This window comes from Bos grunniens, chromosome 29 (genome assembly GCF_055505025.1).
Source record: "Bos grunniens cultivar Pamir isolate PY7600 chromosome 29, Bosgru_T2T1.0, whole genome shotgun sequence".
Classification (NCBI taxonomy): domain Eukaryota; kingdom Metazoa; phylum Chordata; class Mammalia; order Artiodactyla; family Bovidae; genus Bos; species Bos grunniens.
In genome coordinates, this window is record NC_141193.1 from 28,597,206 (window position 1) to 28,611,466 (window position 14,261).

A 14,261-nucleotide genomic window follows, 5' to 3' on the forward strand; every position below is an offset into this window, starting at 1 on the left:
ATCCACTGGATCATGGAAAAAGCAAGAGAGTTCCAGAAAAGCATCTATTTCTGCTTTATTGACTACCAAAGCCTTTGACTGTGTGGATCACAATAAGTTGTGGAAAATTCTTCAAGAGATGGGAATACCAGACCACCTGACCTGCCTCTTGAGAAACCTATATGCAGGTCAGGAAGCAACAGTTAGAACTGGACATGGAATAACAGACTGGTTCCAAATAGGAAAAGGAGTACGTCAAGGCTGTATATTGTCACCCTGTTTATTTAACTTGTATGCAGAGTACATCATGAGAAACGCTGGGCTGGAAGAAACACAACCTGGAATCAAGATTGCCGGGAGAAATATCAATAACCTCAGATATGCAGATGACACCACCCTTATGGCAGAAAGTGAAGAGGAACTAAAAAGCCTCTTGATGAAAGTGAAAGAGGAGAGTGAAAAAGTTGGCTTAAAGCTCAACATTCAGAAAACGAAGATCATGGCATCCGGTCCCATCACTTCATGGGAAATAGATGGGGAAACAGTGGAAACAGTGTCAGACTTTCTTTTTCTGGGCTCCAAAATCACTGCAGATGGTGACTGCAGCCATGAAATTAAAAGATGCTTACTCCTTGGAAGGAAAGTTACAACCAACCTAGATAGCATATTCAAAAGCAGAGACATTACTTTGCCAACAAAGGTCCATCTAGTCAAGGCTGTGGTTTTTCCAATGGTCATGTATGGATATGAAAGTTGGACTGTGAAGAAGGCTGAGTGCCGAAGAACTGATGCTTTTGAACTGTGGTGTTGGAGAAGAGTCTTGAGAGTCCCTTGGACTGCAAGGAGATCCAACTGGTCCATTCTAAAGGAGATCAGCCCTGGGTGTTCTTTGGAAGGAATGATGCTAAAGCTGAAACTCCAATACTTTGGCCACCTCATGCGAAGAATTGACTCATTGGAAAAGACTCTGATGCTGGGAGGGATTGGGGGCAGGAGGAGAAGGGGACGACAGACGATGAGATGGCTGGATGGCATCACCGACTCGATGGACAAGAGTTTGAGTGAACTCCGGGAGTTGGTGATGGACAGGGAGGCCTGGCGTGCTGCAATTCATGGGGTCGCAAAGAGTCAGACACGACTGAGCAACTGAACTGAACTGAACTGAAGCTTTCTTTATAGTCCAGCTCTCACATGCATACATGACTACTGGAAAAACCATAGCCTTGGCTAGAAGAACCTTTGTTGACAAAGTAATGTCTCTGCTTTCACTTTGTAGTAAACGTATGAAAATCAGATTATTTCCAATTTATTCTTCTTTATCAAAATTGTTTGGCTACTCTAAAATCTACATTTTTCATATAAATTTTACAATCAGCTTGACAAGTCTAAAAAAATTATTTTTGGTGTTTTGATTGGTATTGCCTAGAATCTATAGATTAATTTCAGGAGAATTTACATCTTAACAATATTGACCCTTTTCAAAAATACATGAACATAGAATATATCTCTGTTTTGATATGTTTTAGTATATATCAGCAGTATTTTCATTTTTAATGTACAAGTATTATACATATATGTTAAATCTGCCCATAGATGCTTCATATTTTTGATCCTCATGTAAATATATATATTTTTTCATTTCCAATTGGACATTACTCTTTCTCTCTCTCTCTTATCTCTATCTTGGATTTTAAAAATATACAGATTTAAAACACCTGACATAACAATTCAAAAGTTAGGCCTTAAGGTGTTCAAGTTATGTGTAATGAAAGAAAGATGTTATTGCCGACTCCTGTGTAGCACCAGTAATAAAAGTTTTCAGGGAGGAGGAGCCAAGATGGCGGAGGAGTAGGACAGGGAGAACACTTTCTCCCCCACAAATTCATCAAAAGAGCATTTAAACGTCGAGTAAATTCCACAAAACAACTTCTGAATGCCGGCAGAGGACATCAGGCACCCAGAAAAGCAATCCCACTCTTTGAAAGGAGGTAGGAAAAAATATAAAAGACAAAAAAAGAGACAAAAGAGGGAGGGACGGAGCTCCGTCCCGGGAAGGGAGTCTTAAAAAGAGAGAAGTTTACAAACACCAGGAAACCTTCTCACTGCCGAATCTGTGCCGAGCTTTGGAAGCACAGAGGGCAACATAACAGGAAGAAAAAATAAATAAACAATTAAAACTCGAAGATTGCGAGTCCTACGGTAACTCCCCCAGTGGAGAAGCAGCGCAGACGCCTGCAGGCGCCATTAACAAGCGGGGGCTGGGCAGGGAGGCGCAGCGCGGGCTGCATCGCTTAGAGTAAGAATCTGGCCTGAATACCCTGAGCACTATCTGAGCGAAATAATTTGGGCTAACAAACCAGACTGTGGGATATCTACTACGCGAAAAGCCAGCCCCAACCTAAGACCGCCAGGCCCGTGCACGGAACAAAGAATTGAACAGAGATAGCCGGCTGCAGACCTTCCCCCTCCGGTGATAGGCAGCCAGAGCCGGAAGGGGGCAATCGCAGCCCCAGAGAGACATTATCTATAAAACTGTAAGCAGGCTTCTTTGCTAACTAAAACTTCTTGGGGGTCTGGACGGTTAACATCTGCCTAAGAAGGTGCGCCGGTTTTGCACCCAGATAACCGAGTGGCGGGGAGGCCATAAGTCGCAGCATTGGCGCTCGCCAAACACCTCATCACTTGAGCTGCTCGGACCTGGGAAGAGCACAATACTCAGGCCCAACTGAGTCTGCGCCTCTGAGGACTATCCGAGTGCCTGAACCTGAGCGGCTTGGACCTGGGAGGTACATGCAACCCAGGGCCAGCCTTGGATTGTTCCCGGCGGAACAACCTAGAGCCCGAGCAGTGTGGGCAGGGAGGCTACACGCGCAGTGAGCGGGGGCAGACCCAGTGTGGCTGAGGCACTGCGAGCGCACGCCAGTGTTATTTGCTTGCAGCATCCCTCCCTCCCTCCCCACAGCGCGACTGAACAAAGAGAAGAAATACAGTTCCACCCATCAGAACACTGACACAAGCTTCCCTAACCAGGAAACCTTGACAAGCCACCTGTACAAACCCACACACAGTGAGGAATAGCCACAATAAAGAGAACTCCACAAACTGCCAGAATACAGAAAGGACACCCCATACTCAGCAATTTAAACAAGATGAAGAGACAGAGGAATAGCCAGCAGATAAAGGAACAGGATAAATGCCCACCAAACCAAACAAAAGAGGAAGAGATAGGGAATCTACCTGATAAAGAATTCCGAATAATGATAGTGAAATTGATCCAAAATCTAGAAATTAAAATGGAATCACAGATAAATAGCTTGGAGACAAGGATTGAGAAGATGCAAGAAAGGTTTAACAAGGACCTAGAAGAAATAAAAAAGAGTCAATATACAATGAATAATGCAATAAGTGAAATTAAAAACACTCTGGAGGCAACAAATAGTAGAATAACAGAGGCAGAAGATAGGATTAGTGAATTAGAAGATAGAATGGTAGAAATAAATGAATCAGAGAGAATAAAAGAAAAACGAATTAAAAGAAATGAGGACAATCTCAGAGACCTCCAGGACAATATTAAACGCTACAACATTCGAATCATAGGGGTTCCAGAAGAAGAAGACAAAAAGAAAGACCATGAGAAAATACTTGAGGAGATAATAGTTGAAAACTTCCCTAAACTGGGGAAGGAAATAATCACCCAAGTCCAAGAAACCCAGAGAATCCCAAACAGGATAAACCCAAGGCGAAACACCCCAAGACACATATTACTCAAATTAACAAAGATCAAACACAAAGAACAAATATTAAAAGCAGCAAGGGAAAAACAACAAATAACACACAAGGGAATTCCCATAAGGATAACAGCTGATCTTTCAATAGAAACTCTTCAAGCCAGGAGGGAATGGCAAGACACACTTAAAATGATGAAAGAAAATAACCTACAGCCCAGATTATTGTACCCAGCAAGGATTTCATTCAAGTATGAAGGAGAAATCAAAAGCTTCTCAGATAAGCAAAAGCTGAGAGAATTCTGCACCACCAAACCAGCTCTACAACAAATACTAAAGGATATTCTCTAGACAGGAAACACAAAAATGGTGTATAAATTCGAACCCCAAACAATAAAGTAAATGGCAACGGGATCATACTTATCAGTAATTACCTTAAATGTAAATGGGTTGAATGCCCCAACCAAAAGACAAAGACTGGCTGAATGGATACAAAAACAAGACCCCTACATATGTTGTCTACAGGAGACCCACCTCAAAACAGGGGACACATACAGACTGAAAGTGAAGGGCTGGAAAAAGATTTTCCATGCAAATAGGGACCAAAAGAAAGCAGGAGTAGCAATACTCATATCAGATAAAATAGACTTTAAAACAAAGGCTGTGAAAAGAGACAAAGAAGGTCACTACATAATGATCAAAGGATCAATCCAAGAAGAAGATATAACAATTATAAATATATATGCACCCAACACGGGAGCACCGCAGTATGTAAGACAAATGCTAACAAGTATGAAAGGAGAAATTAACAATAACACAATAATAGTGGGAGACTTTAATACCCCACTCACACCTATGGATAGATCAACTAAACAGAAAATTAATAAGGAAACACAAACTTTAAACGATACAATAGACCAGTTAGACCTAATTGATATCTATAGGACATTTCATCCCAAAACAATGAATTTCACCTTTTTCTCAAGCGCACATGGAACCTTCTCCAGGATAGATCACATCCTGGGCCATAAAGCTAGCCTTGGTAAATTCAAAAAAATAGAAATCATTCCAAGCATCTTTTCTGACCACAATGCAGTAAGATTAGATCTCAATTACAGGAGAAAAACTATTAAAAATTCCAACATATGGAGGCTGAACAACACGCTGCTGAATAACCAACAAATCACAGAAGAAATCAAAAAAGAAATCAAAATTTGCATAGAAACGAATGAAAATGAAAACACAACAACCCAAAACCTGTGGGACACAGTAAAAGCAGTCCTAAGGGGAAAGTTCATAGCAATACAGGCACACCTCAAGAAACAAGAAAAAAGTCAAATAAATAACCTAACTCTACACCTCAAACAACTAGAAAAGGAAGAAATGAAGAACCCCAGGGTTAGTAGAAGGAAAGAAATCTTAAAAATTAGAGCAGAAATAAATGCAAAAGAAACAAAAGAGACCATAGCAAAAATCAACAAAGCCAAAAGCTGGTTCTTTGAAAGGATAAATAAAATTGACAAACCATTAGCCAGACTCATCAAGAAACAAAGGGAGAAAAATCAAATCAATAAAATTAGAAATGACAGTGGAGAGATCACAACAGACAACATAGAAATACAAAGGATCATAAGAGACTATTATCAACAATTATATGCCAATAAAATGGACAACGAGGAAGAAATGGACAAATTCTTAGAAAAGTACAACTTTCCAAAACTCGACCAGGAAGAAATAGAAAACCTTAACAGACCCATCACAAGCATGGAAATTGAAACTGTAATCAAAAATCTTCCAGCAAACAAAAGCCCAGGTCCAGACGGCTTCACAGCTGAATTCTACCAAAAATTTAGAGAAGAGCTAACACCTATCCTGCTCAAACTCTTCCAGAAAATTGCAGAGGAAGGTAAACTTCCAAACTCATTCTATGAGGCCACCATCACCCTAATACCAAAACCTGACAAAGATGCCACAAAAAAAGAAAACTATAGGCCAATATCACTGATGAACATAGATGCAAAAATCCTAAACAAAATTCTAGCAATCAGAATCCAACAACACATTAAAAAGATCATACACCATGACCAAGTGGGCTTTATCCCAGGGATGCAAGGATTCTTCAATATCCGCAAATCAATCAATGTAATACACCACATTAACAAATTGAAAAACAAAAACCATATGATTATCTCAATAGATGCAGAGAAAGCCTTTGACAAAATTCAACACCCATTTATGATAAAAACTCTCCAGAAAGCAGGAATAGAAGGAACATACCTCAACATAATAAAAGCTATATATGACAAACCCACAGCAAACATTATCCTCAATGGTGAAAAATTGAAAGCATTTCCTCTAAAGTCAGGAACAAAACAAGGGTGCCCACTTTCACCATTACTATTCAACATAGTTTTGGAAGTTTTGGCTACAGCAATCAGAGCAGAAAAAGAAATAAAAGGAATCCAAATTGGAAAAGAAGAAGTAAAACTCTCACTATTTGCAGATGACATGATCCTCTACATAGAAAACCCTAAAGACTCCACCAGAAAATTACTAGAACTAATCAATGATTATAGTAAAGTTGCAGGATATAAAATCAACACACAGAAATCCCTTGCATTCCTATACACTAATAATGAGAAAACAGAAAGAGAAATTAAGGAAACAATTCCATTCACCATTGCAACGAAGAGAATAAAATACTTAGGAATATATCTACCTAAAGAAACTAAAGACCTATATATAGAAAACTATAAAACACTGGTGAAAGAAACCAAAGAGGACACTAATAGATGGAGAAATATACCATGTTCATGGATTGGAAGAATCAATATAGTGAAAATGAGTATACTACCCAAAGCAATTTATAGATTCAATGCAATCCCTATCAAGCTACCAACAGTATTCTTCACAGAGCTAGAACAAATAATTTCACAATTTGTATGGAAATACAAAAAACCTCGAATAGCCAAAGCGATCTTGAGAAAGAAAAATGGAACTGGAGGAATCAACCTACCTGACTTCAGGCTCTACTACAAAGCCACAGTTATCAAGACAGTATGGTACTGGCACAAAGACAGAATTATAGATCAATGGAACAAAATAGAAAGCCCAGAGATAAATCCACGCACATATGGACACCTTATCTTTGACAAAGGAGGCAAGAATATACAGTGGATTAAAGACAATCTCTTTAACAAGTGGTGCTGGGAAATCTGGTCAACCACTTGTAAAAGAATGAAACTAGAACACTTTCTAACACCATATACAAAAATAAACTCAAAATGGATTAAAGATCTCAACATAAGACCAGAAACTATAAAACTCCTAGAGGAGAACATAGGCAAAACACTCTCTGACATACATCACAGCAGGATCCTCTATGACCCACCTCCCAGAATATTGGAAATAAAAGCAAAAATAAACAAATGGGACCTAATTAAACTTAAAAGCTTCTGCACATCAAAGGAAACTATTAGCAAGGTGAAAAGACAGCCTTCAGAATGGGAGAAAATAATAGCAAATGAAGCAACCGACAAACAACTAATCTCAAAAATATACAAGCAACTCCTACAGCTCAACTCCAGAAAAATAAATGACCCAATCAAAAAATGGGCCAAAGATCTAAATAGACATTTCTCCAAAGAAGACATACAGATGGCTAACAAACACTTGAAAAGATGTTCAACATCACTCTTTATCAGAGAAATGCAAATCAAAACCACTATGAGGTACCATTTCACACCAGTCAGAATGGCTGCGATCCAAAAGTCTACAAATAATAAATGCTGGAGAGGGTGTGGAGAAAAGGGAACCCTCTTACACTGTTGGTGGGAATGCAAATTAGTACAGCCACTATGGAGAACAGTGTGGAGATTCCTTAAAAAACTGGAAATAGAACTGCCTTATGATCCAGCAATCCCACTGCTGGGCATACACACTGAGGAAACCAGAAGGGAAAGAGACACGTGTACCCCAATGTTCATCGCAGCACTGTTTATAATAGCCAGGACATGGAAGCAACCTAGATGTCCATCAGCAGATGAATGGATAAGAAAGCTGTGGTACATATACACAATGGAGTATTACTCAGCCATTAAAAAGAATACATTTGAATCAGTTCTAATGAGGTGGATGAAACTGGAGACTATTATACAGAGTGAAGTAAGCCAGAAGGAAAAACATAAATACAGTATACTAACGCATGTATATGGAATTTAGAAAGATGGTAACGATAACCCTGTGTACGAGACAGCAAAAGAGACACTGATGTATAGAACAGTCTTATGGACTCTGCGGGAGAGGGTGGGAAGATTTGGGAGAATGTCATTGAAACATGTGAAATGTCATGTATGAAACGAGATGCCAGTCCAGGTTCAGTGCACGATGCTGGATGCTTGGGGCTGGTGCGCTGGGAAGGCCCAGGGGGATGGTATGGGGAGGTTGGGAGGGAGGAGGGTTCAGGATGGGGAGCATGTGATTTTTTTTTTAAAAATAAAATTAAAAAAAAAAAAAGATATTATCTGAAAAAAAAAATTTTTTTCAATGCTATTTATAGAGAAGAGGCTCTGACATATCTTTTTACAAATAAATTAGATTAAATTTAATGAATTGAAAAGACACAGACAAGTTGTGCTTATGGTAAGTTTATAATAATATGAAAACTAAATATCATGGTAATATTATTAAAAAGGCAAGAAAAATGTGTGGATTACATGTAGCCATTTATTATATTAAAAAATTCAGTGCTTAGATAAAACTAGAAGTAAATACGCCAAATGGTTACAAAGTGCAAGGAAATAGGAATGATTTTAAAAATACATTTTTAGTAGGTTTAGTGTTACTATTTTGTAATGAAAAGTGAACATATTCGGCACATGATGGCAATGTATAATAAAGTTATTAATTCTAAATTTTTAGTCTATGGAATGTTAGTTGTATCATTTTGTAATCAAGTCCTTTGGTGATCTTCATTTAATATATTTAAAATTAATTTTTAGAAATGTTAAGTCAGTACTTTTTCAGGACCAGCTGTTGATACTGAGCTCACTGATTTTTATATTGTGAGGATATCGTGTATTGGAAAGGCTGCAAAGTAACTTGACATTAGATGTATTTATCACAGAAGGCTTTTTACTAGTCATTTAGGTAAATTTTTATACCTTGCATACTCAACATTCTTAATGTGGTGGTACTAGTTAAACCATGACTCCAGGGCCAACTTATTATCCAGGCATGGGAGCCACAAAATACTTTTTGGAGCCTGTGGAAATGTTTTAATTTTAATATATTTTAAAATCAGTAAAAAAAAAGTATAATCATATTATTATTTTTTATTAAAAATTTTAATAGAAAAAGGGACCCGTGAAAGTCATAATATGGTCCTATGTGGCTTCTTAGAGTATGAGTGTTTCATTTCCCTTAACAATTTTGTGATGACTTCTGGTAAAACATCTGAGAAAAGCAGTAACTTGTGCATCTCATGAAAGATGCCAAGAAAATTAAAGTGCTAAGTTGAAATATTTCAGCCCAACACAAAATAATATGCTTTATACAGTGACCAACATCCATCATGTATCTGTCTTTTTTTTTTTAAATAATGGCAGTATTAAGTCATCTGTACATAGTAGGCTGTTCAGTTTACAGAGCTGAGACTTTCCCAGCTTAGTCACCAGTTGCTGGGTCTCTTTAGCATTTTCCAGAAAGACAACAGTTTAAACAAAACTTTGTATGGCAAGAACTGAAATTCTTTATTGATAATTTAATTAGATAATTTATAATTTCATTTTACTGTGAAATATAGTACTTGCCTTTTTGTGCCATAGGTTGTTTTCCTTCCAAATATCATTGATTATCCCAGATGTTTTGTAGTGAATTGCTTTGGTATTCTAAAGATAATGGTAACTGAAGATTGAAGACAACTCAGCATTTAAGTAATTAAGTTACTTTTTCCCCCCTGTATTCTGATAGTGAAATATTTTAATTGTAATGAAAGATCGTTAATCTTTTAGATCTGATTAAAGCTTGGAACCTCTTTCTAAAAAAAAAGCAATTACACACACACTTATATGGTAATGGTAATTTCAGTATTTTTTTTCAGTAATGAAATATTTTACATTATTGGGTGAGCTTTTCATACCATACATGGTCCCAGAATAACTGTAATAATTTTGCTTTCTTTGCCTGATGTATATAGGCATACATAACAGAATTTCTACTACATCTATTCTACTTTACATTTCCATTCTCATGTTTTCCTTCATTATTTTTTCTGTTCTTTCTTTCTTAATCCAGGCCCACAAATGTATATTATTTAAAGTTACTGTAAAAGGATTTAGGGAAATTTACTCCAAAGTCCCCTATTTTTCTTTCATTTATTGTCTTCTTCCTATTTTTGTTCTTCTTTTCTTCTTACTGTCTTCTCCCACCTTCCAAATCTCAAGTATTACACATACACAGGATTTAGGGAAATTTACTCCAAAGTCCCCTGTTTTTCTTTCATTTATTGTCTTCTTCCTATTTTTGTTCTTCTTTTCTTCTTACTGTCTTCTCCCACCTTCCAAATCTCAAGTATTACACATATACAGGATTTAGGGAAATTTACTCCAAAGTCCCCTATTTTTCTTTCATTTATTGTCTTCTTCCTATTTTTGTTCTTCTTTTCTTCTTACTGTCTTCTCCCACCTTCCAAATCTCAAGTATTACACATACACAGGATTTAGGGAAATTTACTCCAAAGTCCCCTATTTTTCTTTCATTTATTGTCTTCTTCCTATTTTTGTTCTTCTTTTCTTCTTACTGTCTTCTCCCACCTTCCATATCTCAAGTATTACACATACACATGCATATTCACTTGAGCGATCATACTGGGGTTTGTTTGTTTGCATGTCTGTTTTGGGGGAACTCTTCTTTAATTCTGGGCAGGATTTGCTAACATTCTATTGATTGCTTCACAGTCTGCCAAGCGATTCAATTTGTTCCTGAGGCGTCGTCTTCTGGTAACCAGCGTGGAATGATAACTGCCTGTGCTTTGGATGGCTACATTGCTAGCCTGAGTCATTTTTGTTGTAATGAATGCTATTAATTTGAGGGTGTTTGTCATTGGTTCCTATTCCCCAGACAACTGAGATTTTAGAATGGTGATTCATAATCTTTTTGGGGTCTGATTTAAGCTTTGGAACCTCTTCCTTAAAAAATTGTAATTGCAAACACACAAATACGCGCACTTGCACTTACACACTTTCAATTTACATACAGTTTCAGAAGTTTATGAATTCCCATGAAGAATTCTGAGGTTTATGAACCTCAGAATAACTACCTCATTCAATAGCCACACAGATGTTTGCCTCACTATAAACAGGCATTTCCAAGAACAAATACAAATACAATCAAATATACATAAAAAGATACACACACACTGCAAAAAACAATGATCTTAATGTCATGTTTTCTGCAAAAGAATGAGAAGTTTTCATAGTTTTCAGTTACGTGTAACAAAATTATCATGTTTTTTTGCCCCAGTTGACTTCAGCCAGTTTCTGTGAACAGTGCTAAGGACGTCTGCTGCTGCTGCTAAGTCACTTCAGTCATGTCCGACTCTGTGCGACCCCATAGACGGCAGCCCACCAGGCTCCCCCGTCCCTGGGATTCTCCAGGCAAGAACACTGGAGTGGGTTGCCATTTCCTTCTCCAATGCCTGAAAATGAAAAGTGAAAGTGAAGCCGCTCAGTCATGTCCAACTCTTCGCGACCCCATGGACTGCAGCCCACCAGGCTCCTCCATCCGTGGGATTCTCCTCATAGTGTTTACAGGGCTACCGGTGATTTCTCTGTATTTAAAAAAATTTTTACAGTGTATAGTTAGGGAATGACATAATGATAGAAATGTGGGTTTTTCTAGGTAGCCTTTGGTTTTTGAGAGAAGGGAATTACATATGCTCATGGACAGAGGAGCCTGGCAGACTACAGCCCGTGGGGTTGCAAAGAGTTGGACATAACTGAGCAACTAAGCACAGCACATTTCGACTGAATGTTCAGGAAATAACTGGATTAAATAGTCTAGCTACTTTGTTTCCTAATGGAAAAAAACTCTGAGTGTGATTTTTGTTGATTTCTATATGCACATCTTCTGTCACCAGAACTTCTCTTTGTGGACCTAAATTTAGCTGTTCAAATATGAATTCTTACCAATGTATGTCATTAAAAAAAAAAAAAAAAACTCTACCAGACAAAATATGACTGACCCAGACTTAGAGCAAAAAGATTATTATTTTTCCCTCTAATTTTTTGCTTTGATTGCATTTAATCTAATTAGTATTATTTTCCCTTCCCCAGTTTGGGAACTTCATAAAATATGCTAATCCTGTGACAACTTACAAGAGCTCAAATAATTTTTCATTTTGTTCACTTTTTTTTAGTGATTTATAATCAAGATCTATAACATGACAGTTTGAATTTTTCATTTTTTTTTTTTTTTTACTTTTATGAGAAGAGAGATGACTATGTATCCTTTGGGGTGCAAAAAACTGAGACATAACATTTAAATAACTAAATCTTGATATGTAATCTCTACACTCCTTGAGTATTTTTTGTTTCTTCATTCTTTTTTCACTCATTTCCTCCTGTGCATTGGGAGCTAGTTCTTTCTGAGACATACCAGTTATGCATTCATATAACTAAAATACAGTTATTCTGTTCATAAACCACAGATCAAACATGAGATTTTTTTCTTATTCTTACTTGACTGATCTATATCCAGTCCTTTTTATGGGTGATTTGCCTGGCCTGACTTGAATGAAAAACAGCATAGAATACCATAAAAGAAACTCATACACTGAAATAAATACAGTTATGAAAATTAAACACCCAGTTCCCCATTCACTAGTTAGCTCAAGCAGTTGGAAAGTTGTCTATATTATGAATTTGCATCACAGGGTTAGAGAGATCACTGATATGCACTGTATCATCTATTTACATCATTCTAGGTATTATATGTGGACTGTTCCAAATATTAACTATTACATATTACATGTAAACTCCCAAGAGGACCAAATCAGTCAAACTTAAAATCTCTTCTTTTTGAAGCTCTGATGTTTTTGTAGTTTTGAAAGGGAAGGAATTAATGAACTATACATGTGATGGGTAAATTTGCAAGTTTGATCATTTTACTGAGAGAATTGATAACACAGATTTAAACAATGGATTGATTTTGGCTCACTTAAATAATTGATGTTGAAAAGGAGATTTGTGTGCAAGTGTATTTGAATTGAAGCCAGATAGCAAGCTAACTTGCTTTCTAATTTTCAGCTGCATCTTGATTTTATTTTAACCCTTCAAAAAGTTAATTAAAAAGTAGCAATTTTATGAAAACATAGCATGAGCATTAATTATGTTTTTGTTCTTGCAGTGTTCTTGCACTAATTCATGAATTAGTCTGTAATTAATTATACCCCTAAAATAGTATGTGACCATGAATTATTTGTTGGACTAATTGATATTTTGCTTAATGAAGTAACAAGTCTCTCTCTGAATATGCTTTTGGGATCAATGTATACATGTATTCATTTTGTATTTTGGTATAATTGTAACATTTTTATTATAGTGCATGTAGTCAATATGGTTCGTTTCATCTTGAGTCTTCATTGTTTAATATGTAACTTCTTTATGAATGTGACTTTCTAAAATAAGCATGATCTTCCATTGATGAAAGCTCTGTCTTCATCTGTCATTTTCTGAAAATGAAATTAGATGGTGACCAAATTTTAATTTCTTTCATTTTTTTTTTTTTTGCCATCTGAAAATAAAACTGTAACTTAAAGCTGTGCCATTCATGTCTCCTGCAGTTTAAAAAAGATGAACAAAGCAAAGATTCTATCTTCTTCAGAGATGGGATTAGGAAAATTGATTTTGTGCTTTCCTATGTTGATGACATAAAGAAAGAAGCAGAATTAAAGGCGGTAAGTACTTACGAGAGATAGAGATGGGAATAATAAAAAGAAGCACATTCCATAATTTGATAGGGATGTTTCCACTGAAATTATTTTGTAAAAGTTAGCAGCCCCAGAGTATTTCTGGAAGCAGAAACTGAGTGGAAAGACTACAAAATATGCAACCCAAAAATGCATATGTAATTTCAATTTTTTTTTAACATTTTGGACAGTGGCTTCTCTTTGTAGCTCACCTTTGTTCTTAAATGTGACCACCAGAATCTGAGGTGTATGTATGAATATAATATTTATCTTTTGTATTCAATTTCATTTCAGCTTTCAGTAATCCATTCTATCTGAAATAGCCTTGACATTATGTTCTTTCTGAACTTACATTATCACTTTCTAAACTTACATTATTTGTGTTTTTTTCCACTTGTTTACTATCTCCAACACCATAAAGTAAGTTCACAAAACCAAAGACTTTGTCTTGTTTGTTACTGTATACTCAAATGCCTAGAGGAGTAGTTGGAGAATAATGGATGCTTAATAAATATTGGTTGGTTGGTTTAGTCCCTAAGTTGTGTCCAACTCTTTTGCGACCCCATGGACTGTGTAGCCCACTGGGCTCC

The 14,261-nt window shown here is 36.7% G+C and overlaps 1 protein-coding gene across 12 annotated transcripts in view; it reads left to right on the plus strand.

The window, feature by feature from the left end:
• The window catches only part of ANO5 (anoctamin 5), a 93,842-nt gene that overhangs the window by 17,144 nt on the left and 62,437 nt on the right, over positions 1–14,261 (plus strand). For 8 of the 12 annotated variants that reach the window (XR_015158076.1, XR_015158077.1, XM_086385600.1 and 5 more), the window contains exons 4-5: positions 10,661–10,702; positions 13,546–13,659. Coding sequence is in view for 9 of the 12 variants with exons in the window: in XM_086385600.1 (XP_086241726.1) it covers positions 10,661–10,702; positions 13,546–13,659 (156 nt within the window). In the remaining 3 variants the exon portion in view is untranslated. The remainder of the gene's footprint in view (positions 1–10,660; positions 10,703–13,545; positions 13,660–14,261) is intronic. The other 4 variants (XR_015158078.1, XM_086385605.1, XM_086385604.1 and 1 more) reach the window with 1 other exon arrangement.